The sequence below is a fragment of the Macaca nemestrina genome, chromosome 1, assembly GCF_043159975.1.
Source record: "Macaca nemestrina isolate mMacNem1 chromosome 1, mMacNem.hap1, whole genome shotgun sequence".
NCBI classification, from domain to species: Eukaryota; Metazoa; Chordata; class Mammalia; order Primates; family Cercopithecidae; genus Macaca; species Macaca nemestrina.
Window position 1 is genome coordinate 227,799,638 of NC_092125.1, and position 12,131 is coordinate 227,811,768.

At 53.0% G+C, this 12,131-nt stretch overlaps 1 protein-coding gene across 3 annotated transcripts in view; it reads left to right on the top strand.

Annotated features, from left to right (window-relative positions):
- LOC105479612 (acyl-CoA thioesterase 7) overlaps window positions 1-12,131 on the top strand; it is a 134,530-nt gene that overhangs the window by 63,781 nt on the left and 58,618 nt on the right. For all 3 annotated transcript variants that reach the window (XM_071067355.1, XM_011737664.2, XM_011737681.3), the window contains exon 5: window positions 6,220-6,334. In XM_071067355.1, the coding sequence (XP_070923456.1) occupies window positions 6,220-6,334 (115 nt within the window). The remainder of the gene's footprint in view (window positions 1-6,219; window positions 6,335-12,131) is intronic.

Genomic DNA, 12,131 nt, shown 5'->3' on the forward strand with positions numbered 1-12,131 from the left:
AGTTTCTGTCCTGCCTTCGAGGAAACACGGGTGGGGAGGAGACATGTCTGTGTGGAATCTTCTGGTGTATGTTTAATTCATGCTGGGAATGTGAGCGCAAGCTGGCCCAGAACCTGTGGACGTAAACGTCCCTCCAACCTAGGGACCTTTTTGTCACACTCCCTAACCAGAGAAAAGGCAGTGACAGGATCGTGATAGTGATGTGTCCTTCTTTCGGGAGCCAGGACCACCAGGCTGCCTGGGCCGGGCCGGCTGCTGCCCCGTGGGCCCTGCAAGCTGGTTCTGATCTCTGCTTGTGACGCAGTGGCCGTGGAGACAGCTCTCCTCGTGTGAGCTTTGGTCTTTCTCCCTCCTTGTCCCCTGCTGGCGTCTGCCTCCTTCTCTGGGTTTCTCTCATTTCTGGCTTCGCTGTGATGGAAGCACTTTTCTTTTTTCTTTTTTTTTTTTTTGAGACGGAGTCTCGCTCTGTCGCCCAGGTTGGAGTGCAGTGGCCGGATCTCAGCTCACTGCACGCTCCGCCTCCCGGGTTCACGCCATTCTCCTGCCTCAGTCTCCTGAGTAGCTGGACTACAGGCGCCCGCCACCACGCTCGGCTAATTTTTTAATTTTTTTTTAGTAGAGACGGGGTTTCACCGTGTTAGCCAGGATGGTCTTGATCTCCTGACCTCATGATCCACCCACCTTGGCCTCCCAAAGTGCTGGGATTACAGGCGTGAGCCACCGCACCCGGTGGAAGCACCTTCCATAATACCGGTTCATTGTGTTGTCAGAGGAGTCCCGCCATGGGTGGGCCTATGGGCGAAGCCTGTGGAAGCTGCGCGAACAGACTCTTGGAGGGGAGACGTTGGGAATAAAGAAATTTAATTCATTCCCTAAAAGTACTCCCTCGCCTCCTTCTCCTGTGCCCCAAGTTCATTGGCGAGTCCAAGGACAGGTGTGACCAGCTCCTCCCGCAGCCTGACCCTGCGGTCCACAGGCCCAGCCCCCAGGAGGAGCTCTTCTTAGAGGGAAGGAACCAGGATTCTGAGTCTCTGCAGTGTGGGCCCCGGCGGGGAGCTTTTCCTCTGGCTGAGATATATATAGAATACATTTTTAGAAATAATAAAACTGAGAACCAGATTGTCAGGAATTGGTGCCTGCTCTTTTTGCTTCCAGACCCAACAGAGACGCTGGGTGTTCCTGCTGCTGCCGGAAGCCCTGGTCCCCTCCCCAGTGTTTGCCAGGCACAGGCCACTTTGGAAGCCCTGGTCCCCTCCCCAGCGTTTGCCAGGCACAGGCCACTTTAGAAGCCCTGATCCCCTCCCCAGCGTTTGCTGGGAGCAGGCCACTTCCCGCCTGTAGGAGGCCTGGCTCTTTGTCTTCCTGTGGTCCCCGGGTCACCAGGGCTGATGGGACCCCAGTCCCTGCTTCCGCTGCCCATGTGAGACTGGGGAGGTACTCCCTGAGACGTGCTTCCTGCCCTCTCTTCTCTCCTCAGCTCAGTGTCTGACCAGGCACCCTGCCGGGGTCTCCTCAGAGGGCAGTGAAGGTCTGGGTGGGGTGTCACCCCAGGTGGGTGTGGCTGGCTGCCGGGTCCAGCTGCTGTTTGGCCTAGGTTTTTTTTTTTTTTGTTGTTGTTGTTGTTTTTAAATCTTGGTGACAGGGGAACCCTGTCCACATATAATGGGAAGGGAAGGGAAGGCTGGTGGCTGTAACTTTGTTTTTTTTTTTTTTTTTTTGAGACAGAGTCTCGATCTGTCGCCCAGGCTGGAGTGTAGTGGTGCAATTTCGGCTCACTGCAAGCTCTGCCTCCTGGGTCCACGCCATTCTCCTGCCTCAGCCTCCCCGGTAGCTGGGACTGCAGGCACCCACCACCATGCCCGGCTAATTTTTTATATTTTTAGTAGCGATGGAGTTTCACTGTGTTAGCCAGGATGGACTTGATCTCCTGGCCTTGTGATCCACCCGCCTTGGCCTCCCAAAGTGCTGGGATTACAGGCGTGAGCCACCGCGCCCGGCCGCAGCTTTGGTTTTATGAGAGCAGGATGGCAGCATGCCAGAATCTGGCCAGCAGGTGGGGGCTCAGGGTCAGGGTGTGGAGTCCGAAGTCTCACGCTCCCGCATGAGTCAGTGTCCTGGGGCTGCTGTGACCAAGTGCCACTGACTGGGTAGCTCTCAAACAATAGAAGTTGATTCTGTCACAGTTCTGGAGGCCAGAAGTCCAAAGGTGTGGGCAGGGGCCCGCGCCCTCCATTGGCCCCAGGCGAGGATCCCTCCTGGTCTCTCCAGCGCCGCGTGGCTCCAGGCGTCCCTTGGCTGAGGCTGCGTCCCTGAAGCTTCTGCCTCCATCTTCGCACGGCCTGCTCACAAGAGCACGGGTCACTGGGCTTAGGGCCTATCCCATTCCGCTGTGACCTCATTCTAACTATTTACAACTACAAAGACCCGGTTTTTGGAAGTGTTTGCATTTTGAGGTTTCAGGTGGATATACATTTTGAGGGACACTGTTCAACCCAGTGCAGCAGCCCTCGGTTCAACACCCTCCCCCGTCTCTTGTTCTTCGTGGGGCTGTTATCCTCTCTCCCTGCTTCTTGGCTGAGATGGAAGTTGTGGTTATTTTCAGGCAGTGCTAACTCGGGGTGATTGAAGACCTAAGGAGCAGGGGTCAGTTGGGGGCTCCTGACTGTTCTCCGCAGAATTGCAAGCACACCCACCCCACATTTATTCTTTTCTCTAAGCCCTTGGTGTTCAGTGAGCTACATCACATGTAAATATTGAGACATAGCATTTAACGGATTTAATTTTCAGATGCTATCCAGTTCTGAAATCTCTCCCAGGCCCCATGCCTGGCTTTAGCATCTCATGGTATATCTCAGGTGGGTGATACCGAGGGGCGGGTCTGGACCTGAACACAGTCGCTTTTGCTGCCTTGTCGCTTGGGATCGATGCACCAAGAGCTGTTGGGTTTTGGCCAGTGGAGGGGACGGGTAGCTTCAGACTCCCCTGGCTCCCGTCCCCTCAGCGCAGGGACAGGGCGCTTTCAGCGTGGCCCCTCTTAGCCTCGCCTCTCCTTGCCCAGTAATTAGCTCCCTCCCTCCCACATCCTGGAGGAGCTCCCGGTTGCTTTTTCATTTCCTTTGTATAGTGGGTTTGATGAGACATAAATATCAACTTGGCCTTGTCAAGGAGTTGTTGAAACCATTCCACGGAGCCGAGGCAGCCAGATGGGAGAGGCTGCACAGTTCGCAGCTGCAGCTGTTGCTCAGAGCTATTTGCACTGTCTTCCCCCCAACACATGCTAGGCCCACGTAGTATAAACCTCCCGCTGATTTGGAATCTGGGTCTCCTGTTTTTCACTAGTGGGCCCAGCCAGAGGCCTGTTTCGGAGTCCCGGAAAGTGCAGCTTCGTTCCCTGGCTCCGGTGAGCATATGCTTATCTGCTGGTGGCCTGGCCACAGGGCTGTCTTATATTCCATGAGCATGCTCCTGCGGACCTTTCTACAGCCATCCCAGATTTAGGAAAATGTACATCCCTGTATCTGTAGATATGCAGATATATATAATATGTATACACATACAGATAGAGATGGCACATACGTATGCATGTAGATATCTTGAACACGCATGCGCACACACACACACGCTCTGGTTTCCTGGATGTGTGCATCTCCCTGGAGGAACCCAGCTGCTGGCCGTGTGCACAGTCGTCCAGTGCAGGACATCTTTTCTTTGTTCCACCTTCCTCCCCAGCCTGCCTGCAGCTTTCCCAGTGAGCATGGAACTTCGGTGTCCCTGTGATGGGCCTGAGGGGCCCAGGATGACCGGAGGGGCAACCGCAGCCCTGGACATGCTGAGTGGCCGTCGGGGGTGGATGCTTTGGTTTTTTTCAAATGTCTGAATACGTGCTTGAGCGAAGAGGTTCACAGCCTGTCTCTCAGACATTTGGGCCACGCTGTCTGCTGCTTCAGATCAGTTGGGTTTGATGAGCCCTCGGGGGTGAGAATTAGGTGCCAGCCATCATTAAAATGTTCCAGCGGTTTTGTTCCCAGATGGAAAGGCAGCGTTGGGGAGTAGGCCTGGCTTCTCCTCGTGGCTTGTGTCCAGGACCGGGCCCCATCATTTCCCTGTGTGCCCGCCAAGCCCAGACAAATGTACTGGATGCCACAAGGATGTATTAGACCAGGGGGTGGCTCCTTTAAAAAAAATTCCCTTTAAAAGGCATTTCTTGAGGATGCTGAAGTTCACCCACCAATGTTGCTAGGTAGACACACAGCACAGACTCTCCTCTCACAGTCATGACTTGGCTGGTGGAACATTAGGACGTGATTTATTTATGGAGGAAAAGGTTGAATTATCCACTGCAACTTAAAACACTCCCCACGGTTTGCTTCTTTTGAACAAACCCTTCAGCTCCCTTCCCAGCCTCTTTTGAAGATGGGTTCTCAACTGAAGATGATGGATAATTAAGCCGAGGAATGGTGAATGGTGCTCAGGCCCTGCACAGTTTTGGAGCTGAGCCATGAGCAGGAATTATCGAGGTGTTTAAAACTGACTTTCGAAAGAAGGCCTAACACAGCCATCTGAAGTGAACTTGCTTAGGTCAGAGGGGCTTCAACAGGCGGCCGGGAGGGGCCCAGAGGGGCCCTGGGTTCTGTGGCTTCCCCACAGGCTCAGTTGGAATGGTTGGGTGAGTGAACGGTGAGAGCAGAAGTTGAGGTTAATCAGAACAGCCAGGTGGTAGTTGGCCCCTGGCTAGGCTGTCAGGGAGGGAGAAGGTCCTGGGGGATGGAGCAGGCAGAGGGTCTGGAACCGGCCTGGGGCCACCACACAGGCCCTGAGGGCCCCTCTGAGGTCCCATGGGGAGGGAGTGTGGTGCATCCCCTCCACTGTGCACAGGAGGGCAGTGAGTGAACCGTCTGTTATGTCTAAGAAATGCAATATCCCCTGTTGTGTCCTGGGACTCAGGAGCTTTGGTTTTTGTGCTGAGAGTTAGTATTTTTTATTTTATTTTATCTTTTTAGATGGAGTCTCGCTCTGTCGCCCAGGCTGAGGTGCAGTGGCGCGATCTTGGCTGGCTGCAACCTCCACCCCCCGGGTTCAAGCGATTCCCTTGCCTCAGCCTCCCGAGTAGCTAAGACTACAGGTGCCCACCACCATACCTGGCTAATTTTGGTATTTTTAGTAGAGACAGGGTTTCACCATGTGGCCAGGAGTCTCAAACTCCTGACCTCAAGTGATCCACCCGCCTCAGCCTCCCAAATTGCTGGGATTACAGGCACGAGCCACCATGCCTGGCCTGTGCTGAGTCTTATATTCACATTTATTTTTAACTTCTGGGGTCAAAAACCCCTATGATCCATTCAGAGAGCCTCGGGGGGATGGTTCCATCTTTGACTGCCTGTTCTCTACTAATATACAGCCTGTTCGATTGGCCAAGGGTCAGCAGGGACACACACAGCTCCTGCCCTGGGAGAGTAGGTGGGGCCTTTTTGAGGATCTCTTTATTCTGGAATGAATCCTAGGAAGGAATGGGACAGTGCAAAATGATTTTAGGTAACCTAGAATCAGTATGGTTTTAATAGTGGGCGCAGTGGCTCACGCCTGTAATCCCAACACTTTGGGTGGCTGAGGCAGGTGGATCACAAGGTCAAGAGATCAGCCTGGCCAACATGGTGAAACCCCGTCTCTGCTAAAAATACAAAAATTAGCTGAGTGTGGTGGCAGGCGCCTGTAGTCCCAGCTACTGGGGAGGCTGAGGCAGGAGAATCACTTGAACCCAGGAGGCAGAGGTTGCAGTGAGCTGAGATCGCACCACTGCACTTCAGCCTGGGACAGAGCAAGAATCCATCTCAAAAAAAAAAAAAGAAAAGAAAAAAGTAAAGAAAAATTGAGAACAAGCTAAGTGCCCACATAGTCACAAAAATTATGTTAAATAGATACACAGTTGCTTTTAAGCTCCACATACAGCACCACAGAGCTTTTTATATATTTGTAGGCATAAAAGCAATTCCAGGAAGGATCTAAACCAAACATTTGACCCAGGTTCTCTGGGGAGTGGAGCCACGTGGGATTTCACTCTTTCTGTATTCTTATTACTTATATTAAGCACACACAAACAGAAAGAAAGATAGTCCCAGTTATACAAGGCTATGTGACATAAGGGGCCTGGGGTCGTGGCTGCCTGTAGAGGAGAGGAGGCCGTGTCCAGCCTGGGCCTGACCTGTCTGTGGTTTCCCGCAGTATTCTCGGCAGGAGCAGGAGGAGGAGGGCCGGAAGCGGTATGAAGCCCAGAAGCTGGAGCGCATGGAGACCAAGTGGAGGAACGGGGACATCGTCCAGCCAGTCCTCAACCCAGGTAAGAGACGCGGACACCAGCAACAGGTGCCGCTCCTCACTGGGGATGCATAGGAGGCAGGAGCTGGCTGGGCCTACGTGAGCCTCCTGCTTGAGGTTCCCCCAGCACTGAGCATACTCTCCTGGAACCAGTTTCTCTGGGGTCCCCAGGGAGGGCTGTCTCCCAGCCCTGCCCTGAGCCGTGTAGACCCCTCCAGTCACACAGCTGGAAGGCGACCTGAGCGACTCAGCCAGTCCCAGGAGGGCACTGTGCGTGGGGCCTCCATTGCCAGGCAGGCGGTGTGCACCTGTTCATGAGGAATTTATTTTTGTTGTATCTTTTCCTTATGTTCGCTCAGTGGCTTATTCTTTTTTTTTCCGAGCTGGAGTTTCTCTGTGTCACACAAGCTGGAGTGCAGTGGCACAATCTCGGCTCATTGCAGCCTCAGCCTCCCAAGTAGCTGGTATTACAGTTACAGGCACATGCCACCATGCCTGACTAATTTTTGTATTTTTAGTAGAGATGGGGTTTCACCAAGTTGACCAGGCTGGTCTCTAATTCCTGATCTCAAGTGATGAGCCTGCCTTGGCCTCCCAAGTGCTGGGATTACAGGTGTGAACCGCCACACCTGGCCAAGTGGCTTGTTCTTGATGGGATTTCCAACTCATCCAAAAAAGAAAAAAATGGCAGCAGCTGTTCAAGCGCCATTTCTTCCCGGCCCCGCTGTTCAGACATTGATTGGAGGAGTGGCTCTGCCAGGCAGACACTGGGGTCTGTAGCATGCCCAGCTTCCCTGTGGTGTTGGTCCCTTCTGCCGTCCATCCTCTTGCTCTCATGTCAGGGTGCTCTGGCTTTAACAAAATGTTCATCCAAAATGTAAACGAAGGCACGATGAGATGTTTTGCCCCAAGCAAGGACTTTCTACCAGAGAAATCCCCGAGTTCCTAGAGATAATTCAGGACAGGGGGCCTAGGGGAGCGTCTGTCCCCCTAGGAACAGGGTAAGCCCTGGGGGGCAGGCAATGAGCATTACCCCTCTCCCTACTGCACACATGGCGGTCACGTTCTAATAGTGGCAGGAGAATTCCCTGTAGGATGCGCTGTGTGCTGCTCTGCCTCCCTGCAATGGCCTGGGCTCATGGCACATTCGCGCTCTGTGCTGGGTTCCACAGCCGTCCTCACGCGGGACTGCAGCCTGGGGAGGGTTTGCTGCCCCCACCATGCCTTGAGAGACCCTGGCCATGGTGGGTGTTTCAACATTTTGCCTCCACCCTCAGCAGCGGTGGAGGACCTGCCTCAAGTAATCTCTTTTCCCCTTGTATATACCTGTGACGTGGGCTCCACTCTGGGGTCCACCTGCTCCTATCCCTGCCGAGAGGCGCCCTGGCACCTGCTAACCCAGACTCGGGGCATTGTTATGGCCGCTCACCTCCCTTGCTTGGTCCACATAAGCACCAAGGGGGACTGATGAACATCCAGTGGGCGCACCGATTAGAGCATAGCTTTCCGGGCTTGGCTGCTGGCGTGCAGCAGGCGTGTGCTTGTTTCCTGGGTGGGTCAACTTGAGGCTTGAACAGGAGTTTGTGTGTCTTTAGTCTCACGTTTGTGTCTGTGATCCAGTCTGTGCTCCAGCCTCAACTTGCCAAAAGCGGACTGGTTGTCACCTTATGCCAGTGGGACTGGGTAGGTCGGTTTCTTTCCTGTTGGGGAAACCACTGTAGGTTTCTTCTGTTTTCACGTCTGCTTTTTAACAAACACAGAAAAGAAAAGAAAAGAGGGAGGGGAAAGGAAGGTGAAAGGAAAGGAGAAAGAAAGAAAAAAATTAATCCATCGGTATTAATAGAAAGAATGGTGCTGCTTTGATGAAATCCAAGTGAAGATATATCTTTTTTTTTTTTTTTTTTTTGAGACAGAATCTCGCTCTGTCGCCCAGGCTGGAGTGCAGTGGCGCGATCTCAGCTCATGGCAAGCTCCGCCTCCCAGGTTCACGCCATTCTCCTGCCTCAGCCTCCTGAGTAGCTGGGACTACAGGCACCCACCACCATGCCCGGCTAATTTTTTGCATTTTTAGTAGAGACGGGGTTTCACCATGTTAGCCAAGATGGTCTCAATCTCCTGACCTCGTTCGTGATCCACCCGCCTCGGCCTCCCAAAGTGCTGGGATTACAGGTGTGAGCCACCGCGCCCAGCCGAGATATCTTTTAAAAATAAAATTTAAATAGACAGTGAGTTTATCAACACAGCCATACACCAGACAGGCCTGGAGGCACGTGCTGGGGCAGACAGTGTGTGCTTTTGGGAGGGCAGCCCAGCAGTCAGGTCAGACACAGGCCCCAAGAAATGTGATGGGATGGGAGCAAGGGGAGGTGTCTTAGGAAAGGCACCAACACAGTGCCCAGGGCCAGAAGATATGTCCACATTCAAATTCCTAGAGCCTGTGAATGGGACCTTATATGGAGAATGGGTCTTTGCAGATATAGTTAAATTAAGGATCTTGAGATGAGATCATCTGGGTTACGTAGGTGGGCCCCAGATCCAGTGATCATTGCCCTTGTAAGAGACAAGAAGAGGCTATGTCTAGCCTAACACAAAGGGGTCATGGAGGAGAGGGTTGGGTGGAACATGGGGGCTGCCTGGGCCTACCTTTTCATGAGTGGTTTCTGGAGAGAGCTTGGGGTGGGTGCCAGACCCCGGGGGGAGTGGGTAGCACTGCTGGGCTCACTGTGGCTTTGAGAAGCCCAGCCTTTAACTGACCCTCAGGGACACTAAAATTACTCGAGGTTTTCAATCAGTTTAAATTCCTTTACTTGTGGGATTCTCTTCGGTTTGCCGGCCTCCGATTGACTGTAAATCTGCACGCGATATTTTTCAGAATGTATTGTTCACTATCACAATGGGCCTCCTAAATCTCAAGATTTCCTGATTTGTATGTGCTTTTATTTTTACTTTTTTGTTTTATAAAAATGCATCTTCCTCAGATGATTGGATTAGAGATGGTTTTTAAACGTTTCATAGGAAGTCCCATGTCCATTCTTTCTTGAGCATTTCTGAACATCTGCATCTTTGACTCCAGTTTCCTAGTAGAGCCGGCATCTCTGTGGCAGGGCTTCCCGGTGCCCTCGGGAGCCCAGGGATGGGCTCATCTGAGACCAGCCTGGTCTCCTGTATGGTGGCTTAGCCTGAGTTGGGTTTGGCAGGGGTGTCCGGGTCAATGGGGAGCAGCAGCTCGGGGAGAAGAGTGTGCGTATGTGCTTGGCACTGGGGTCTTTCTAACAGGTGTGACACATGCTGTCCCATCCTGTGGAAGGACCTTCCCTCTCTGCCCTGGAGAGACCGTCTTGGCCTTTGACTTGCCTCCTCCCAGCCCCGTCCATCCCACATCCCAGACCTCACCCTAAAGCCAGAGTGCAGACTGTTAGCCTAGCAACCTCCACAGGGGCGGCCTCGTCTTTCAGGTATCTCAGAGTCTAAGAGTTCCTTAAAAAACCCTTTGTCCAATATATACACCTATAATTTGTCCATATACATTTTTTTTTTTTTGAGACAGAGTCTCACTCTCTTGACCAGGCTGGAGTGCAATGGTGCGATCTTGGCTCACTGCAACCTCCACCTTCCGGGTTCAAGCAGTTCTGGTACCTCAGCCTCCCGAGTAGCTGGGATTACGAGCATGTGCCACCACACCCAGCTAATTTTTGTATTTTTTGTAGAGAAATGGTTTCGCCATCATGGCCAAGCTGGTCTCGAACTCCTGGCCTCAGGCGATCCGCCTGCCTTAGCCTCCCAGAGTGTTGGGATTACAGGCGTGAGCCACCATGCCCGTCCAGAAGTCAGACCTTTCTCAACACTGCTTTTTCTCACTGGATAAAGATAAAACCCACACAGGATCTCCTGGGCAGACACCTGTGTAAACTAGCCTGGCGTGCATACCCACCCTCTGCCCCCAAGGCCTTCTGGTCAGGGACAAGACATCTGTTCCCTGCCCAGGACAGCTGGCACTCAGAAAGGGTAGCTCATTCCTACCTAACAAGCCCCAGGCTGTTGAACACGCCAGCCCACTGGGCCACGAAATGACTGGGACTCATTTCAGGTGAAGACAGGTCCTTTCTAGGTCTGGCCTTAGGCAAGTAATGTTTCTCAGCAGCCAAAAAAGCTGGTGGGATGAAGGGTGGTCCTGACCCAGAAGTTGATATCTGGGGTCTCATAAGTGTCCAGTGTCACTTCTTTTCTTTTCCTTCTCTTCTCTTCTCTTCTCTTCTCTTCTCTTCTCTTCTCTTCTCTTCTCTTCTCTTCTCTTCTCTTCTCTTCTCTTCTCTTTTGAGACAGAGTTTTGCTCTTGTTGCCCAGGTTGGAGAGGAATGGCACAATCTCAGCTCACTGCAAACTTCACCTCCCTGGTTCAAGTGATTTTCCTGCCTCAGCCTCCCAAGTAGCTGAGACTACAGGCACCTGCCACCACGCCTGGCGAATTTTTGTATTTTTGGTAGAGAGGGGTTTCGCCATGTTGGCCAGGCTGGTCTTAAACTCCTGACCTCAGGTGATCCACCCCCCTCAGCCTCCCAAAGTGCTGGGATTACAGGCATGAGTCACTGTGCCCAGCCCCAGTGTCATTTCCAAGGCTTTGATGTGCCTGTGGGTCACGGTTGCTAAATTGTGTCACCACAAATCATATGTTGAGGTCCTGACCCTGAGTGCCTCAGAATGTCACTGAATGTAAAGAAAGGGTCTTTAAAGAAGTAATTAAGTTAAAATAAGGTCATTAGGGTAGGCTGGTGTCTTTACAAGAAAGGAGGTTAGGACAGACACACACAGAGGAACAACCCTGTGAGGACATGGGGGAAGGCGGCATCTACAAGCCCAGCAGAGAGGCCTCAGGAAGAGCCAGCCTGCTGACACCTTGACCTGGGACTTCCAGCCTCCAGGGCTGAGACGAATTTCTGCTGTTTAAGGCCCCAGCGTTTGGTGGGCACTCTTACAGCAGCCCCAGCACACAGGTACTCCACACGCAGAATTTCAAACTGGCTCCCCTGCCTTCTCTCCTGGTCATCGTTAGCTGCCATGTGAGTTTCCTCATTCCTGCCCTGGGCTTGCCCTCATGCCAGGGTGTGTAGGAGAAGTAGCCTGTCATGGAGCCAGAAGCAGAGTAGAGGAACTCCTCCCAAGAAGCCACATTCTGGGGACCTCCCCACCCAGCCCACCCTCCTGAATATGTGTCAAGAGGTCCTTGCATCTGGGCCCCTCTGGGAGCTGGCGTGCAGGGGCGCCATCTCAAAGCCAACCAACAGACTCCTCCACGCGCCCAGGCTCCTGGGAAGGAGGCCCTGGAGGCCCCGACGTCCCTGCATCTCAGCCAGTTCCCACCACCTGTGGCTTGGCCCAAGGGAGGGGATGCCTGTTCTCCCACCTGCCGCTTCAGCGTGGACCTGCCAGGATCTGGGGGTGTCCAGAATCAGCCTGCAATTGCCAAGGGCACCTTGGGCCTCAGGGGAATTTAGCACACCCTGAAACCCATGATACCATGAGGAGCGGGGCTCCGAGAAGAGGCCAGAAATTGGCAGCATGAAAGGACTGGAAAGGCCTATTGTTTATTGACCTGGGAACAGAAGGAGACTGAAATCAAAAGCCCATTAAGACTCAAACTTGGCCGGGTGCAGTGGCTCACGCCTGTAACCCCAGCACTTTGGGAGGCCAAGGTGGGCGCATCACGAGGTCAGGAGATTAAGATCGAGGTGAAAACCCGCCCGTCTCTACTAAAAATACGAAAAATTAACCGGGCACAATGGTGAATGCCTGTAGTCCCAGCTACTCAGGAGGCTGAGTCA